Source organism: Crassostrea angulata, chromosome 4, assembly GCF_025612915.1.
Source record: "Crassostrea angulata isolate pt1a10 chromosome 4, ASM2561291v2, whole genome shotgun sequence".
NCBI classification, from domain to species: Eukaryota; Metazoa; Mollusca; class Bivalvia; order Ostreida; family Ostreidae; genus Magallana; species Magallana angulata.
Window position 1 is genome coordinate 23439159 of NC_069114.1, and position 19616 is coordinate 23458774.

Genomic DNA, 19616 nt, shown 5'->3' on the forward strand with positions numbered 1-19616 from the left:
TTATACAATAGACTTAACATATCTGTAAAGCAATCTGTATGCAATTTTTGTAAGCCAATTGCACGTTATTTGGAGCGTGTGTAAAATTGAAATTCAAATTACGGTATATTAAGTTTTGTTGGCTTAAATGCACAAGTCTTTAACGTGTATGTTTATTTTTTTAAACAATGTGACTTCATATGTCTATCACATGACGATATCAGCATGCTTTTCAGTGAGGGCATGTATATCGCATAGTAGCGATGGTATATCCCCTTCGCGAGGGGATAATTAAAGGAACTATTTACACTCACAAATTAATTACATCCAAACCGTATCAGATGCGTATCCAAACCGATCCTATTTTGAAAAACAAGGTCATCCAAACCTGTTCCGTTGTTCACAATTAATCGACATGAACTGCTTATTTACATAATTTTAACATAAAATTCGTAGAACTTTAAAGATTTTATACACTTTTAAATAGATCTGACGATCTTTTTCGTGTAAAGGTAGACAATGTAAGCCTTAAATAACACGAAAACTTATCAAGAAGCAAACGGAACCACCATTTTCACTTTATCCAAACACGTCACTACCGGCGCGGATACACGACAGTGATAATGACCCCCCGGTCCTAGAGTATCAGCGACGACTAAGCTAGGCTAACCTCAAAGAGAACAGCCTCTATAATAACAAACTAGTAGTCAAACACGATTGGTCCTATAATCATCAATGTGGCAAGCTTCTCTCTCAAGGCAACCCACCTACCAAATCGTACTTTAGTCTCGCAGTTCCTCTCCCTTGGAACTCTGCTAGGGAAGACAACGTTGTGATTGCGATGCGCTCGTCTATATACCCTCTGTGGGTCACGTGACAATCTCCGCTGGTTGCTAGGCGACAATACAAAAACAGTCGTCACGTGCCGTACGCAGGATTCAACATTACATAACATAAAATTGTTATAATAACATATTAAAGTACTGAAGTACTGACGGGACTTGATTTTATCGATTATCATTTATTTTAAAATCAACTTATCTTGCATGGCAATTAGTTTCTAGTCTGTATTTGAATTACGCACTTTATTATATGAATTTTAGACTTTTCCGACAAGAATTTCGAGAAACCCCATATCAATCATGTTGTGTATTATTTAAAGATAGATTTCAAACTATGTATAAGTAATCGAAGCAATTCTAAAAATGGTATGGATCCAAGCACTATTGATATCGAACTCTAGTCTCGTTCAACCAGACGCTCGGCTGTCTCCGTTAATCCCCGAAGCAAGAGAGCCTTTGCTTGTCGGAGATTTACGGAGACAGCCGAGCGTTTTGTTCAAAGAAAAAGAGTACCAATTAATTTCCTATAGAACTCAATGTTAACCTAAACACCCCTAGCTACTTTGCTATATTACTTACAGTCATATCCTTGGTAAAAGCTGAAAGTTCATTCCAAGCACTAACAGAAAATCACAAGAAATATATAATTGGTCCCATGGCGTTTATATGTCAAAATGAACTTGTTTACAACTTACAGTGATCCGCAGCAAATAAACCCAAGTCTCTAAAATGACACCCCCCCCCCTCCTACTTTAACCCCTCTAATTTCTTTACTTTCTGTAGTACTTCCTCATTCTATCATTTATTTAAACACTAATAATTTTACTTTAAAATGATCATTATTTCAACAATTTATTCAACCAATCACGTAAGCCCTACCTTTTTCTGCTCGGCTCAATCTTTTACTGGTCTGATGTCAACATCCGGTGCATTGGTACTCTCATTCCTATATGAATTACGCGGCTATATAAAACTATGGCGTAGGAGTACCTGAGACTATACTGAAAAAATATCTTAGTTGTTAGTATTATATAAAATCGGACTATTCTCAAAGTGTTTATTGATAAGTTTCCTTGAAAAACAATGCTTCAGCATACATTACTTTAGAACTAAGTCTTGTCAGCGGTGATGATTTGTGCTGAGGTCCAAACACTCTTTCATTTTCGGTTTGCCAGAGTAAGTGCATCATTCTCTCGACAGGGATCGTGCTACACAAGCTTCGCTTACACCTCTGTCAACGCCGAAAAAATAGTATGTCTCATGATCAAAACAAGCATGGCAAGCACATGGCATTGTTGATTCGGTTCTTCTGAACAATCAGCTTGAAGGAAAGTCATAGACGGGCGATGACTTTGAGGACACTTTTAAAAACATCACAGGAGATGACATTGCTGCTGGTTTATGTAAAATCATCGATGAATCGGTAGCGTACAGAAACTGATTTTTCAAACATCTGTCAAACTAGATCATGTGATCATATTTTAATGTTTACCTCCGCAAAATAGTTCTCCCAGTAACGTTGAAATAAAAATAAATAACGGCGTTAAAGATTTAAATTTAATTATTCATAATCATAATAATAGACAAAAGGAATAACTACATAGATTTTAATTACATTTTGCCCATCGTTTAAGTTTGTACAAGAATCTTGTACATCGGGCGTTGACAGAGGTGTAAGCGAAGCTTGTGTAGTACGACGTCTGGTGAGAGAATGTAACTGCATAGGAGAGTTGATTAAAATCAACTCCCAATAACATATAAAATTTATATGCTGATACTTCTTTATATAATGAGACTTCAAGGTATCACACCGGTAATCGGCCAATCAATTGTATTTCCATATATACTTCATAATTATTTTTTTCCTTGACTGCATTTTTACATTTTCCTTTACTCAGTTTTTAAATTGTTTTGTACCACTGAGTAGGATATTTCATGTATTTTGTTAGGTGATGATCTTTTTTCACAGGGACTACTTCTTTCAGAGCACATGCAGCAGCTTCCTGGGGAGTGTGCAGTCTGTTTACATACAAATGGAAAACACGTGGTTTCAGTTGAGGGAACGGTTTTGAGGGTAGACCTGTTTGGAGCTCGATATTTTGAGAAAATGCGGTATCGCTTGCCCTATTTATGGTGTTAGCATATGCGATATGTAACAAATAACATTTCCTCCGAATATTTTGCCATGAGAAATGCAAAATGACTTTTAAGATTTTTTTCCCCTCTATAGTGCTATATTGTGAAAACAATATTACCGGTGTGATACCTTAAAATCACTCTGCGTTGGTTATAAAAATAGGGAAGCGTCGCCCCGGGATCGAAATACGCTAAACTCCGCGGATTTGATCACGTGACTAACCAAGTTCATATTCCGGTGAACTTTTTAAGATACTGTTTATTTCTTAATTAATTTTATTTGTAAAAGAAATACTGGCCCTGTACCAGTTACCGGCTATAATTTTACGTTTTCTTTTCGTGTTTCCTTATTTCTTGATATATTGGAATAAAACTTTTCATACTTTGAATTGTGAACTCTTTATTTATCCATCGGTTAGATTACATCATCATTTAGAACCCAAAACATATTGTTTCTGTGCTTTTTAGCACGCCCCGAATTTGCCGAGGTTTTATGATTTAATTACTGTACCAGTTATCGGCTTCGTGATAATAACATAGTATAATCCTTGTACATGTTGATTTTATATTCTGCAAAGTGTAAATTGAATTATGTCCCTTGCGGTGTCAGCATATAGGTCGTAGGGGTTAATTATACGTAAACAAAACTCATAAAATTATTCGTTTATTATCATACGGTAATACACAAAATCTTACGCTAATCAATACATAATTATACAATCAGGCGTTCAACTGCGCCATGAATCTCTCGGAATATAGTGAGTTCCTTTTGTTTTTAAATGTTATATGTAATGATATTATATGCCAAATCAAAGAAGGGATATAATTACGTATCACAAAGAGGTCATATTCTATTTTTAACTTATTACGTCACTTCCCCCACAGCTGAAAGTGCAAAGATGTAAATCAGCGGTAAACAATGATCGTTAAAGCACATGTTTAAAACATATTGAAGAAAGTTTTCAAGCAAACTTACTTTTCTTTATTCGAAACAGACGACTGAATTAAAAAATCTCGGATATTTGCGTGTGATAAACCCGGCCCGAACCCACAGGGGCTTGGTTGTTGGATAGTGAATTTCTTAATTATTTGTTCCCGAAGAAAAAATTGATTAAAATTGGTAATCTTATATGTATTTCTGTGTATTGCAATAAAAAAAATTCACTGAAACCCCCGTTTCAGTCATGTTAAAAAAGTGTATTCAATGTACTTTTTTTAATGTACATTGAATACACTTTTTTAACATGACTGAAACGGGGGGTTTCAGTGTATTTATTTAATGCAATACACAGAAATACATCTAAGATTACGAATATTAATCAATTTTTTCTTCGGGAACAAATAAATAAGAACTTCACTATCCAACAACCAAGCCCCTGTGGTCATAACAATTATTTGGCCCCTTACAAATTGATAAATATTTGACAGAATTAATCCGCAATCTTCCCATGTCATTCCGGCGATTAGTTCTCGCCCGAGCTATATGATCACATGACAAAAATAATGTCAGTCAAAATGGCGGACAAGGAAAGAAGCATTTCGCTGTTCCAATTATTCATGTTGGTTATTATAGGTAAATAATTACATTTTTTAAAATCAATTGCACATTTGCTACTAAAATGAAAATTAAGTTCGAACTTTTAAGGAAAAGTTAGCATATTGCGGAAAAACACAATTTTTTAACAATCAATCCTAACCGTCTTGCATTTTTCGGTTGTCACGTTCCATCACCTGCCTTTTCAGTGTTGTAACTCAAAATTACGGTGCGTTTCATGATGAGGGGAACATATCATTTAGTTAGATATGTCTCAAATCCAGTACAGTTTCCCAGTGCGGCAATTTTGTAACCCGGTTACACAAGGATGAGAAATGATGATCCTTATGTAGAGTCAAAAAAGAATCAGGTATATCTTAGATAAGGTAAATCGTTTAAGAAAAACTTATACAAATTTGTATAACAGAGGGAAGACCATTGTTTTAGAAAAAATCTCCGAAACAGGGTTACAAGGGTTACGAGGGTAACAGACCCTTGTTTCTATATAAATCTCTGTTCTGAAACAGGGTTACAAGGGTTACGAGGGTTACAGACCCTTGTGTCTATATAAATCTTTGTTCTGAAACAGGGTTACAAGGGTTACAAGGGTTACAGACCCTTGTGTCTATATAAATCTTTGTTCTGAAACAGGGTTACAAGGGTTACAAGGGTTACAGACCCTTGTGTCTATATAAATCTCTGTTCTGAAACAGGGTTACAAGGGTTACGAGGGTTACAGACCCTTGTTTATATACTAAGCTCTGTTCTGAAACAGGGTTACAAGGGTTACGAGGGTTACAGACCCTTATTTATATACTAAGCTCTGTTCTGAAACAGGGTTACAAGGGTTACGAGGGTTACAGACCCTTATTTCTATACTAAGCTCTGTTCTGAAACAGGGTTACAAGGGTTACGAGGGTTGCAGACCCTTATTTATGTACTAAGCTCTGTTCTGAAACAGGGTTACAAGGGTTACGAGGGTTACAGACCCTTGTGTCTATATATACCTCTGTTCTGAAACAGGGTTACAAGGGTTACAAGGGTTACAGACCCTTGTGTCTATATAAATCTCTGTTCTGAAACAGGGTTACAAGGGTTACGAGGGTTACAGACCCTTGTTTATATACTAAGCTCTGTTCTGAAACAGGGTTACAAGGGTTACAAGGGTTATTAGCATTTTTAAAGTTTTCACTGTGCAATATTATCTTATGAAGATTGGGACCAATGTTATATTTAGATCTGGTGACTTAATAGTTAAAGGAATGATAAATATAATTTTTTTAATTGGTATTGATAATCCATGTAAGCTCTTAGAAAAACTTTTTGATTCTACTTCTTTACTGTTGTGAAATATGGGGAGTGGATCTCTCATTGAAAGATATTTCACTTATCGAAAAATTTCATGTAAAATTTCTTGGATTACATTGCAAAGCATCTAATGCTGGTTGTTTGGCAGAATTAAACAGGTTACCACTTTGGTCTAAAATCTCATTCTCAAGCATTAAATATTGGAATCACTTGATAACGTCTTATTCTTTGGCATTTAAATTATATCCGGGAATGATCAATTCCAATTCCTGGACTAAGAAAATTTATGGCATCCTAGATAATTTGGGATTCTCAAACATTAGTAATTATAAAAGCACAATTCAACACTTTTTACCAAACATAAAGCAAAGATGATCATTGCAATTGACCAACTGTATCCAAGTAGATATATGAGCAATCATCAAAAATTTTTAGTTCAGAAAAACTTTCATTTTTTCAAAAATTATATATGAGAAAAAGAAGTCCTTATGTTGATATACATTATAGAGATCCTCTATTAGTAGAATAAGATTAAGTGCACATAAACTTGCAATAGAAAGTGGTAGATTTAATGCCACATTTAGGAATGAAAGATATTGTAATGCTTGTAAAACTGCTGCAATTGAAGATGAAACTCATTTTCTTTTTCAATGTAAAGCCTATTCTCATCTAAGGAACAGCTATTTTAGTAATTTTTAAAAGATAATTAAAATAAATATTGCCAATAACTTGGACAAAGAAAGATACATTTACATGTATGTTTAAATAGTGAAATACATACTATTCTAAAAGTTACTGTTATTAATAAATTCATTAACTTTTGAACACAGATATCAATTAGTCTAAGGAAATGTTAAACTGATATATATAGATCAGTAAAAATATATATACTGAACATGCATGTAGTTATTGTAAACATACAATGATGTTCCTATATATCCATTGGGCCTTAATTGCCAATTATTGTAATTGAGTTTGTGCCAATAAAATATTTGTATTTGTATTTATCATATTTAAAAAAAAATTGAAGCTAATAATTGCATGTCAATGCAACCGGCCAGAACCCTTTACTGAAAACAGCAGGGCATTATAAATATTTTTAATCATTGGATAAAAATTAGTTTTATAATATGTGATTAAAAAAAAATCTAATTTTCCTTACCTTAAGATATATTGCATTAATGGCTCCAGGTTTGTTGTGACCTATCTCACAGACTGGTGACAATGATGAGATATGCAAATTGTACAGAGGATATATTAGCTTCTGAAGTAGTCTATGAAGTTCTCTGAATATCTTTCATCTTGCAAGTTGAAAGCCATTGATGTGTACATCTCCATCACAAGATAATTCACGTAATGCTTTTGATGAAATCATTTTCACACCTTTACATTGTCTTCTTCATCTCTGCTTTGTTCTGCTCAACGAATCCGTAATATACAAACCCGTGTTAGTTCATATAAAATGGATTAGCATTCTTTCATTTAGCAAGTTAAAAGCTATTATGTGTACATCTCCTTCACAGGTAAATTCAGGTAATGCTTCTGATGGTCAACCAATTTCACACCTTAAGAGAATACCCGCTTTTGTTCTGCTGACCATGCAACTCGCAACAAATACATGTATACACAACACCTGTATTTTCATTTTTAAAAGAATTGAGAAAGTGCATTAAATATTTTATTGAGTTTTGATTGAACATGTAAGGAAATAAACTTAATTTATTTAACAATTATTATTATGAACAGTTATATTAATTTTTTAATTTTAATTGCACAAATTATAAATGATAGCCTAATTTAAAGTCTGTTATCTTGTGTTCGATACCTCTGTTTACCCTGTTTCAGAACAGAGATTTATATAGACACAAGGGTCTGTAACCCTCGTAACCCTTGTAACCCTGTTTCAGAACAGAGATTTATATAGACACAAGGGTCTGTAACCCTTGTAACCCTTGTAACCCTGTTTCAGAACAGAGCTTAGTATATAAATAAGGGTCTGTTACCCTCGTAACCCTTGTAACCCTGTTTCAGAACAGAGCTTAGTATATAAATAAGGGTCTGTAACCCTCGTAACCCTTGTAACCCTGTTTCAGAACAGAGATTTATATAGACACAAGGGTCTGTAACCCTCGTAACCCTTGTAACCCTGTTTCAGACCAGAGATTAGTATAGAGACATGGGTTAGTTAGTATATACAGAATTTCAAGCATGGTTGAAGTTAAAATTAGGAAGGGTAAATATCATATTGGTTTGGTTTCGTTTGTAACTGGGTTACAGAATTGCTGCACTGGGAAACTGTACTGTATTTTTGCCATATATGCATTTAGTACCAGATGAAATTTTCTTGTGGTCACTTAGTTTTACTCTCATTTGCTAGTATAAGTAAAAGGTCCAGTATAATCTCTTAATTTAGCTAAATAAACTCTGTCTCAAATTTCTGCTTCCACAGGTTTTTGCGTAATATCTTGATAATCATAAATACCTTTGTGCCTAAACTACACCCATTCACTATAGGAAAAAAGGCCAGATTATCTGTCCTGAAACGCCCTTCTTGAAAAGCTTTATGGGGGATTTTTCGCAAACTATATTTTTCATGTCTACAAATTTATGACATTTATAGTCTGTCCCAAGATATTTTTGCCGCATAATTTCTTAAATTATTCAATATTTATAAATACCTCTTGGTTCAGACGATGTTCATTCAATAGTATGAAAAAATCCCAAGATTTCCCTTTGAAACGCCCCCTCTAGCTTGTCGGGTATCAGTACACGGCTTAAAATAAAAAGTCTACGAGGTTTTTCCATTGCCAAGGAGATGAAGACGCCCGGATGATAACGTTGAAAAATTGCGCAAGGGGTCCCGAGTATTTCCGAATGGAGAAAAGATGTCAACATTACCCATTATAAATCTCCGTAGGAAATCTGTTTTTGTTCCTGTGAATTTTTACGAGGGAAAAATGATAATGTGTGAATGAAGTTATCTTGGGAATTTTCCCTTTCATCGATTTTAATTGCACTTCAGTCACAGGTATGTGTATTTTTATTAAAAATCGTTCAAATATGCAGCATAAATATCTTGGGACAGACTATAGTTGTAAAAATATAATTTGTCTTTTATTTATATGTTATAAGAATTTATTCAATATATCCAAACAGGCTAACAAATATAAAACAAAAAGGTTTATTCTTTAAGTTAACAACAAATGTAAAACTTTCAACAAGTGTGCTTAAAATTCAGGTCCATGGTAAAAGAATCTGCAACCAGGAAACATATGCTCTCTCTCTCTCTAGACAATGGCCTATAATTGGCTATAAACATATAAATAAATACATATATATTTTTAAATGCAGTGTAAACAGTGGCATAGCTGCCATTAGCCACTTAAGGCACGTGCCAAAACATTACTTTAAGACCAAGCATTAAAAATGTTAAAACATCACAATTAATAAAAAAAATATATCTTTCTTTTCCCTATTTCAAAACTTTGATTGTTTGAGGTCACAAATATGTGACGTACCGTTGTTGATGCAGTCAATCAGTGAAAAAATAATGTCGGACAATAAACCAAAAGAACTTTGGATGAAATGTTTAAAATCATATTCATAGATCGAGGCATATTGTGACAACTATAATTGACAAATTTGCGGCTAATAAAAATAGACGCCTTGACTTCGTGTAACATCATGTAAAATTTAAAATAACCATTGCAACTGTTTTTGAATCATGACATTCAATTACAAAGTCTTAATGTTTTCCCTTAAATAGTAAACTAAACTATAGAGACAGATAATAGCTTTAGTATAAGAAAATGGGTGTACAAGGCATGTAAAATACCTATGCACGGACGGAAAAGATACTAAAAAATTAAAATATCAATAAATCTAATATTAAAAAAAAAAAAATATTCAAAACAATAAATATTTAACATATCATCGATTTTTAACCTTTAAATATGTTCAATACTTGGAATATGTTGACTCGAACAGGCGTATACGTATCAAAACTTCCAATAGTGTCATTTTTTTTACAACTTCAAGGTCTTTTCTTTTATAGGGTGAGTCTCTGCTCCATATTTTTCTCATAGTCTAAATAAGGTTTAATGGAAAACAAACCGATTTCAATCAACAAAAACGTGGAGAGATGACCCAGGGCTCGACATTAACGCTTGTCCGCTTGTCCAGTACCAGTTAAAAAAATATACGGACAATTGAATATTGCTTGCCACTTGTCCGACTGGACAAGTGCATTTTTATGAAAGAAGTCTCCAACATTTTAAAAGTAAAGAAAGTTTTGTGATAAGTTTATCCGTAGTCCCGTTATAACTTTATCGATTAGTTATTTTGAATTTCGATCCCAACTTCAAATTGAAATGCTTGATCGGGATGGAAGTTCACTAATTACAAACAACTTTCAATATTGAACTGTAAAGGTGTGGATCTTAGTTCTTACACAGTACCAAACACACATGTTATCAAAAAGAAAGGAAGAACAGGTAGCAAAGATAAACTTAGGATTATAGAAAGAAATGTAATTTATATTAGGTTTCATTCATCATTGATAGACTATGATGACTTTCCATGTTTAGTTTATAAAACAGATGAGAAATCAATATAAGAGTTACATGTATTTTAAAACCTGATGCTAAATTTAAAATGTCATGTAATTTGCCATGACAAAGCTACAGCTGACAAATCATGTTTAATGTTATATGGAACCAATACATTTAGGAAAGACACTTTTAAGTTTCCATTTAAGAAGTCAGGTTATTAATTATGGCAAGAATAATCAATAAATGACTTTATTTTAGTAATACAGAACTGTAGTTTTCAAGTTGACAATATTTGATCTTTAATATTGAATTTTTTTTGGACAAGTGAAGTTGAAGTTCAGACAAGTAAATATCTTGGTCACTTGTCCGAATGGACAAGTAGGAAAAAAAGTTAATGTAGAGCCCTGGACCCACTATACAATAAAAATATCATTTTGTATCTCAACAATGGAACGTTTTGAAAAAATAATTCAAGGTCGTAAATTCGTGGCCAAAGTTTAAGGCACACGTGATATTAAGCAATGTACTTTGTTATGTATGAAATGGCTCAGAGGTTAGAGCACCAGACATTAGCTTACCCTATATAAGTAGGGTTTTTATGTTATGGGTTCGATTCCACCAAAATTTAAGGAAATAGTTTTTTTCAATAGTTTGTTAAATATAATAAAAACTGAATTTATTTAGAAATTGTGCTTTTGCAAACTTGTATGGGCATTTGCCCTATCTTATTACCTCGTCTTCATCCTGCCATTCTTTTTGATTTAATACGCTTAAAAAAGACTGCTGGTGAAAACAATGTTTGACTGTATTAAAAATGTTTTTTGCCTTTTTACTTCGAAAAAATTCTTTAAAAAACATTTTGCTAAAAGTTTGCATTCTGACTTCTGATTGACCTGAAGCGTGGATGCATTTACAGGTTTGCCATTCGCTGTAGCCACCATGGTTAATGCTAGAAATTGTTTGAAAATAGTTCCGCTGAACTTAATTTAATTCTTTAAACAGTTAAAAACTAACAAATTTTAAAAGAATTTTTAATTATAGTAAAGTGAAAATGTTTTTAGATACCATCAATCGGAGACATTTAGTGATTTACAAGCGATCGATGCTGTCTGTTGCTTTATTCGTTCTTTACTTGTAAAACAATTAACTTTGATCGCCTAGGTTGTTCTCTGTGTGTACAGTACATGCTGATTAATTACTATCAATACACGCTCCCAGTAAACTCCAATTAACCTCCAAACACATGTTCACACATCCCAAATCACAACATATGCCACAGGTAAACAGTAATGGTGACCCTAAATCCTGATTTCGATTGGCTGGCCAAAAAGATGCTGGGCAAGATACAAAATTCATGTCGGAAATCAGGGTATCTTGTTGTAATATTTATGAAATCGGGATTTCCGTACAATTTACAAATCCCAATCAGGATCGATGCTTCATATCGCCTCGCCATCTATGAGATTGATCAACCCAATATATTTCCGTAGTGAGTCAGTAACTAACCTAATAAGTAATATTATACATGTAATACACAAATTTAATACGAAATTGTTACAGGGTCAATATGGGGTCAACTCAATATTGTGTCTGACAAATGAAAAAAATAACTTTTGCAATTAAAATGACAGAAACTTTACAAATGCGATAGGATAGATGACGATGATAAACTTATCTAAATATTAAAAGATGATGATACAGTATGCTAGCAAAGGGAGATCACTTATTTAGAAAGTGAAAGTAATACTTATGTACATACCGGTGTCTCATAATATTGTGCTACTATAATACTCACCATACATGTATTATGCTTACCTATATTGGTCAACATCATAATGATAATCCAATTAGAGCACAATATGAATCCCTTTAGCTGATCACTACAAAAGAAATGTTTATGCATGTTAACTAACCCTTTTCTTCATTTGAAAAACACATTTTATACATCTAATCAAAGAGCTGGTAAAAACTAGTACCAGCAATTGAGACCTGTAGACCTGTGTTGTGTACATAACTTCAGACAACGATCAGTTATTTGTAACATGCATGTATTTTTATGACCTATTCTTCAAAACCTTTTCTGCATATGAAAAACACATACATGTATATATACCACCTGAAACCCATATAATCAAAGAGCTGGGTAAAACTAGTATCCGCAATTGAGACCTGTAGACCTGTGTTAATTATAAATTATTGTGTACATAACTTCAGACAAAGATCAGTTATTTGTAACATGCATGTATTTTTATGACCTATTTTTCAAAACCCCTTGCACTATTTTATGAGGAAAATAAAAGCTTTAAGGTAGTCCTAGCCTATACTCGGCACTAAATGGGCTCAATCATTAAAAGCTTAGCTTTAAATGATAAATATACATTCTAGCAATATATATACAAAAGAAAATATGCGTGTTTACAAGCTAGTTTGTTTGTTATCACCTCTCAGACGAGTGTACCCCCTTGCGAAAATTATTGACAATTATGAAATTTGCCAGACGTCCGTTTTCCTAAAAATAATCACCAATTTTGGGAAAATTAGAACTGAACATACAAAATAGAGTATAAATATTTATTTAAGCCATATCTCATCAATAATTTTATGCAAATTTTTGTAAGTAAGTAAGCTTTATGGACCTGATGTATCAAAAAAGAATACAAAAAATGCAATGCTAGTATCGCGTTTGGTAATTTTTTTACTATTTTATGGACTCAAACTTAAATTCATGGTATTTATTCTATAGATTGACATCTTAGAAAAAAGATTTGGTAAAATAAATTATATGTTGACGGATTACTTTTCACGCTATAAGCTCTAAACCAAGTACACCCTGACGAAAAATCCGTAAAAATCACATTTTGCTACAGTTTTCTGCCTAGATCTGTCAACAATGCTAGATATCATTTAAACATTAATTAATTGACGATTGATTAAATTCGAAATAGCTTCTGTCTCTAAATTTAAACCGGTTTTAGTAAAAGAAAAATAAAATTTCGGGGGGGGGGGGGGGGGGGCATCAAAACAAAGAAGATATAAGCATACCTGAGATCCTGGTTAATCAGAAACTTTGTTTTTCATTTTACTTTAACAGAATCGAGTTTCTCAACATTATCATTTCTATCTCTCATAGAATACATATATTACCGTTCTAATTGCTTATTATTGCATTTGTTTACAACAGCGATGTAGAGCAAAATCAATATCGGGTATCTAAAACGCTTTGTAAAAGTCGAACCAATATTGTAAAATCCGTATGATGACGTAGTGCGATACTCGGACTACTTTAAGGTGGTGCAGGACACCTGCATATTGTGATGTATACTTCCTATTGAAATAAACAATAAAGTATAAATATAATATTTTCCCCCAAAAGAATGTTACCTTACGGGTTAGAGCAATTACGGGTTAGAGCAATTACATGTCTGTAAGGGCATTGGAGTCTGAGGTGTATTTTTGGTAATTTTACTGTTGATTTAAATGAATTTTCATTGGAGGGGGTCTGGACCCATCACTCCCACCCCTTTTCTAAATCCCTGCACATGATTGTGTACATGTAGGCAATCAGAATAAAATCTAAAGCCGGCAACCGCCGTGGAGAGCGGGCATAATTTTTTTTGTTTGTAATAATTATATAGACCAGTTTACTTTCTATGACATGAAAAGTTAAAATTATTGATTAACTTAAAATTCACATGTAAACAGTTCAACCCCAAATTGCACATTAAGTGCTGCTCATGTGTATTATCCTATGGGAAGCTAGGGATCTCATCCTTCAGATATGAAAATTATAATTTTTAAATGTATTACCGGAACTTGCATGTGGCCTTCATTTTTAATTAAACTGGTACAAAACAGTGTTATTTAGGGGCAAACACTTAGTGCAAGTATTACTGTCTAATGACAGCATCTAGTTTGTTATTAGAGTTATCCAAACAATTTAAACTTTAATATGTAATTGCTAATTAAAAGTTATGATACCAATTGACCCTGTGTCAAAAAACTCCCAGAACTTACAGAGTGACTGCCCTTTGAGAGGAAATGCTTGTTATCGCTACTCCTCTGAAACCATAAGAGATAGAGACTTGGAACTTTTACCAGTGTCTTTAGTATAATTAGAGGGTTCTTCAATCTATTCATACCGAAAGGATCCAATGCCCCCTTCAAGTAGTTATTGCCCCTGAAAATATTTAAATTTCCATAAAATCATCTCCAACTTTTTTATTACTTATGATAGAGACTTTGGACCACTAAGGATGGAAGCGTCTATCTTGGCCGAACAAAATGACATTAAGGTCAAAGGTCAAGGTCATTTGAAAATCTGTTAATTTATAAGTTTTCAGATCTCTTTTGTTTAGGGTGCAAGAAAAAAACTTTTTCATGGGCGAAGTAGGACACCTTAAGTCATTTAAAGATATAGCCCCTTGGCTCACACTTTTGAATATTTACAGAGTTCTTGCCCCTATTATACTAAATACATGTACTTGTTATCGCTACTCCTCTGAAACCATAAGAGATAGAGACTTGGAACTTTAACCAATGTATTCAGAACACTTAGAGGGTTCTTCAATCTATTAATACCAAAAGGATCTGAGGCCCCCTTATAGCAGTTATTGCCCCTGAAAGTATTGAAACTTCGATAAAATCACTTTCTACTTTTTTACTATCTATCATAGAGAGTTCGGACCACTTGGAATAGAAGCGTCTACCTTGGCCGAACACAATGACATAAAGGTCAATGTCATTTGGAAGTCTGTTAATTAATGAATTTTCATATCATTTGAAATACAGAATTATAGTAAGGGTTTCAATAGCTTGCTGGATTGCACAATAAGGTATTCACTTGGGTCAGCCAGGTATCACATCAAGTGGTTACTCAAGTGGAACTTGTTTTTACAGTCAACCCATTCATTTTGTACAAAGACAGCTAGCCTCTAGAACACTCTCTTTTATTGTTAGGTTTACTGTTTTTTGATTGTGTAAAGAATATTCTTTTAGCTCAGTTTTGTTCATAGTAAGTGGGAAAAAAATTAGAAAAGTAATTTAATAAATGTTTACGATTTATACAACATGGAATTCTTAAAGAAATGGCTTGAAAATTAAAAAGAAATCTCTTTAAAAATGAATTATCATTTTGTGGATTTGTGGCTTTCCCATTTTATAGTACAACATGTATCATAGGTAAAATAATTTTTTGTATACCTTATTAAGCAATCTATCAATTCATCAAAAATATTAAGGTGGAAAGACCTGTAATTGTTCGAGAATAATTAGCTTACTAATTATTTTATGCTGTATATATACATGTAGCACAAAACTATTAAAATTTTACAATATGTAAAGTTCTGTGATTCATTTAATCATTAAATCTTCTTATTGCAAATGTCAATTAGGAAGGTGTCAAAGTCAGTTCCAATTTCATTTCTTCTCACTACATAAACATTGTTTTTAATGTAGAATCATTTCACACCTTATTTATATGTGTATTTTTTTTATTATACAGGTGTTTGTCATGCACAGGAATTGGTGGTCACACATGCTCCCAGCTATGTCACATTCCAAGAACAAAGGAAGGCTCTACCAACCAGTGATGTACCAAATGTCATCACACATACTCTAGGCATTCAGACAGATAGGGTATATTATGTGTAGTTACTCAATTGTAAGATTATGATCCTGATAGTAGTTTGTTCATCAATTTGGAGACAATGAAAACATATTTATTCTGCTATGTGTTATTTCTGTAATGGTAGGATATCACCTGGGATGGACTTGCCCAAAGCTCACTGTTCAAAAGACCAAAGGCCAATGTTCTGGTTTCAATAGTAGGTCACAGTGACCTTGGAAAGAAGCCATTAGCTGTCAAAAATCTGGCTCGCTTTCCAATAAAAATGGTATGTATTAAAATGCTTGCTTATGCTCCATGATAGTAGTATATATTTTGACATACTATTTACATATACATGTACTATGATTTCAATATAATGGCTGCTGTAGTTTTTAGATCACCTTAGCCAAAGGCTCAAGCGAGCTTTTCTGATCAAAATTTGTTCGTTGTGTGTCATTGTCATCGTTGTAAACTTCTCATATCTTCAACTTCTTCTCCAGAACCTCTGGGCCAATTTCAAGTAAACTTGACACTAACCATCCTTGGGGAAAGGGCTCTCAAGTTTGTTCAAATTAAAGGCCGGTTCGCTTTCAAAGAGGAAATAATTAGGAAAGAGTGAAAATAGTGTTGGGTATTTTAAAAATCCTTTTTTCCCCCCAGAATCACTGGGTGAATTTCAACCAAACTTGGCACAAAGCATCCATATGGTAAGGGCTTTCAAGTTTTTTTCATATGAAGGACCATATTTCCTTCAAAGGGGAGATAATAAGGAAAGAGTGAAAAAAGGATTGTGTGTTTTAAAAAAGTGAACAAGTCTATTATTTCTCTGAATGGGGGAATCATTTACATAATTATGTTGCAAGTTGTATTTCTCAAGTTGAATTTTCATTCACAAAGGCTCACAAATAAAACTGAATTAAACTTGAATGAATAATTTGGCATAACTTGTCAAAAAGTTGTTAATAGCTTGAAATCAGCTGAAATAATATTAGAATTATGACCAATGTTACCCAGGTGAGCAATGTGGCCCCTGGGCCTCTTGTTCATTTATGTAACAACTCCTGTTGATGATTAATGTAATGGCTTTGTGATTTCGTCATCAAAAATCTCTCAGCAAGTCCCAGTACGCATATTACTTTTGGGCAACTCACAAATGATCTGTCAATTTTATAAATACTAGTGATTTAGATAATATCCATCGCAAGTGCGGGAAATAACACTTTACATATTGATATGATACAATGCTCCATATATGTTAAAGGGGCATAGTCACGATTTTGGTCAAAAACTATTTCTTTGATTTTAATGTTTACGATGCTTTAGTAAGGCATTTTTGATAGGCTACAAAAATTTGAGTGTCATTTGATGAGTCATAAGTGAGTTACAGAGCTTACAATTCTTCACTATGTAAACAAAGTGTTTGTTTACATTTTGAATGTTGAAGTGAAAATTCCAGTTTTAGACCTAAAATGAATGTGTTAATCGTTAGGAACTGTTTATTTATGCTTAAAATGAATAATAAGATAGACAAACCAGCTTTAAAAAGATTTTTTCTGGTATATTGAACCTTTGTAAACAAAAACAGGGCACGGTCCTTGTTTACATGACGAAGAATTGTAAGCCCTGTATCTTGCTTAAAACTCAACGACTGGCACCCAAATTTCATTGATCATTAGAAATGCATTCCAAAAAACAGAAAAATAAAAGAACTAGGTACAATTCAGACAAATTTTGCCCTGTTTTGGAGTGAATTTTAAAAATATCACAAAAAATAGAAATGTAACGTTTATTTACACAAAAATACCCATGAATTTAGAATCTGTAAATAGTTACGTGATTAGACTTTCACAATGTTAATTGTGACGTCAGAAACAGTGCATTTTCCCATAATTTTCATAAAACTGAGCAGAAGACACAAGTTCCTTAGTGTTTTTTTTTAAATAGAAAAATATGTCCGCAGCCGTCGCCCATGATGAAACTCATATAATAACTTTATCGTGATATCACTTAAAACATATCAATTCCGTTGTGGGCGACAGCTGCGGACACATTTTTCTTTTCAAAAAACTATGACAATATGTGCCATTTTTCATCATTTTGACATAATCTTAATAATATGCCAAGATGTCTAAGTCAAAATTATTTTTTAAAACAAGATAAATCTTTTTAACCTGGTACTTTATATGCACACATGTTCAAGATGGTATATGTGTATTTTTATGGGATTTAAACAACTTATTATTGAAAGAAACTGTACATTCTTTTTTGACCAAAATCGTGACCATGCCCCTTTAAACCACTTTTTAGGGTTAATTTTTGTATATACTGTGTCAGAATTTTTTCTGATCCTGTTTTTTAGGATGATCCCATGGTAGACATTGCATCCTTAATGAACACTCTCCAAGGAACTTTTTTTGATCAGTCTCCATTATTACTTGATGCTGGGCTTGATAATAATGTAAGTATTTAATTGCTTACTACTTAATGTCAGCAGGAAAAGGGGAAAATGTACTCTAGAAAGTAAAATAGTAATCATTCAAATACATGTAGCATAGGCGTCGGAACCCGGGGGGCTAGGGGGCTTTTTTTGCAAAGTTATACCTAACCATAAGAAACATAGCATGATAGAGGGTTCAGCCCCCCCCCCCACTTTTTCTCGCAGGATTAGTCTTGCCCCCCCACTTTCAATTTGCTTCCGACGCCAGTGTGTAGTACTACCGTTTAAGTCAAACAACAAAATGAACTTCGAAAATGTCACTTAATGCCCATGTTAAAGCAGGGAATCAATTCTCAAAACTCAGTATGCATAATTGATGATTTGTTACTTATAAAATCTGTTTTCGGGAGTCAGAATTGATATACATGTATTATATATTAATTCCTTTTTGATGTGACTTTTCAAATCGTGTCATGTTCAATTTTGATGCAGAGTATAACAATACCAACATCCTGACCACAAGTTTTAAAAATTTAAAAGCAGACAAGTGACTTGAATTTCTAATTGTAACAAATGAAAACTGTAAGCTTGAAATATTTAGCATCCCATATGTTTTAATATCCTGACTGAATATTATGTATTCATGCAGTCATATAATATACATCCACTAAGTCTGATTCATACTTAAGCCCATTGAGCTCATTTTCGTAGTTAAAAAAATATTTTTTTTCGAATAAACCCGTAACTTTCGCGAATTTTGTGATTTAATGTGTAATTTTTGCGAATAACCACAAAACTTTCGCAATATTATGCGAAACTTTCGTGAATAAATGCATAATTTTCGCGAATAAACGTGAAACTTTCGCAGATAAACATGAGACTTTCACGATATAACGCGTTACTTTCGCGAATAATTGCAAAACTTCTGCAAATAAATGCGAAACAAATATAAATATTGGCATTTCATACAAGAACCCCTATGAAGAACAATGACTGAAAACAAACGCGATAAGTAACCATGATAATGCAGCTGGTTTGGTCGAGCATTATAGATAGCACGGGGTGTAGATTTCATACCATAGGATCCATATTTTTCTGGGCATATGGCGATTCGGGGCATAGGCCGAATTGCTCATTATACCCCCGCAAACGAAGTTTAGGGGTGTATATTGGTTTCACCCTGTCCGTCTGTCCATCTGTCTGTCTGTCCATCTATCCGTTTGTC

At 33.4% G+C, this 19616-nt stretch overlaps 1 protein-coding gene across 1 annotated transcript in view; it reads left to right on the forward strand.

The window, feature by feature from the left end:
• The first annotated feature begins 4405 nt into the window (after positions 1 to 4405).
• LOC128182484 (renin receptor-like) overlaps positions 4406 to 19616 on the forward strand; it is a 71058-nt gene continuing 55847 nt past the window's right edge. The window contains exons 1-4 of the mRNA XM_052851119.1: positions 4406 to 4530; positions 15850 to 15983; positions 16100 to 16240; positions 18314 to 18412. Coding sequence (XP_052707079.1) covers positions 4449 to 4530; positions 15850 to 15983; positions 16100 to 16240; positions 18314 to 18412 — 456 coding nt within the window. The 5' untranslated portion in view covers positions 4406 to 4448. The remainder of the gene's footprint in view (positions 4531 to 15849; positions 15984 to 16099; positions 16241 to 18313; positions 18413 to 19616) is intronic.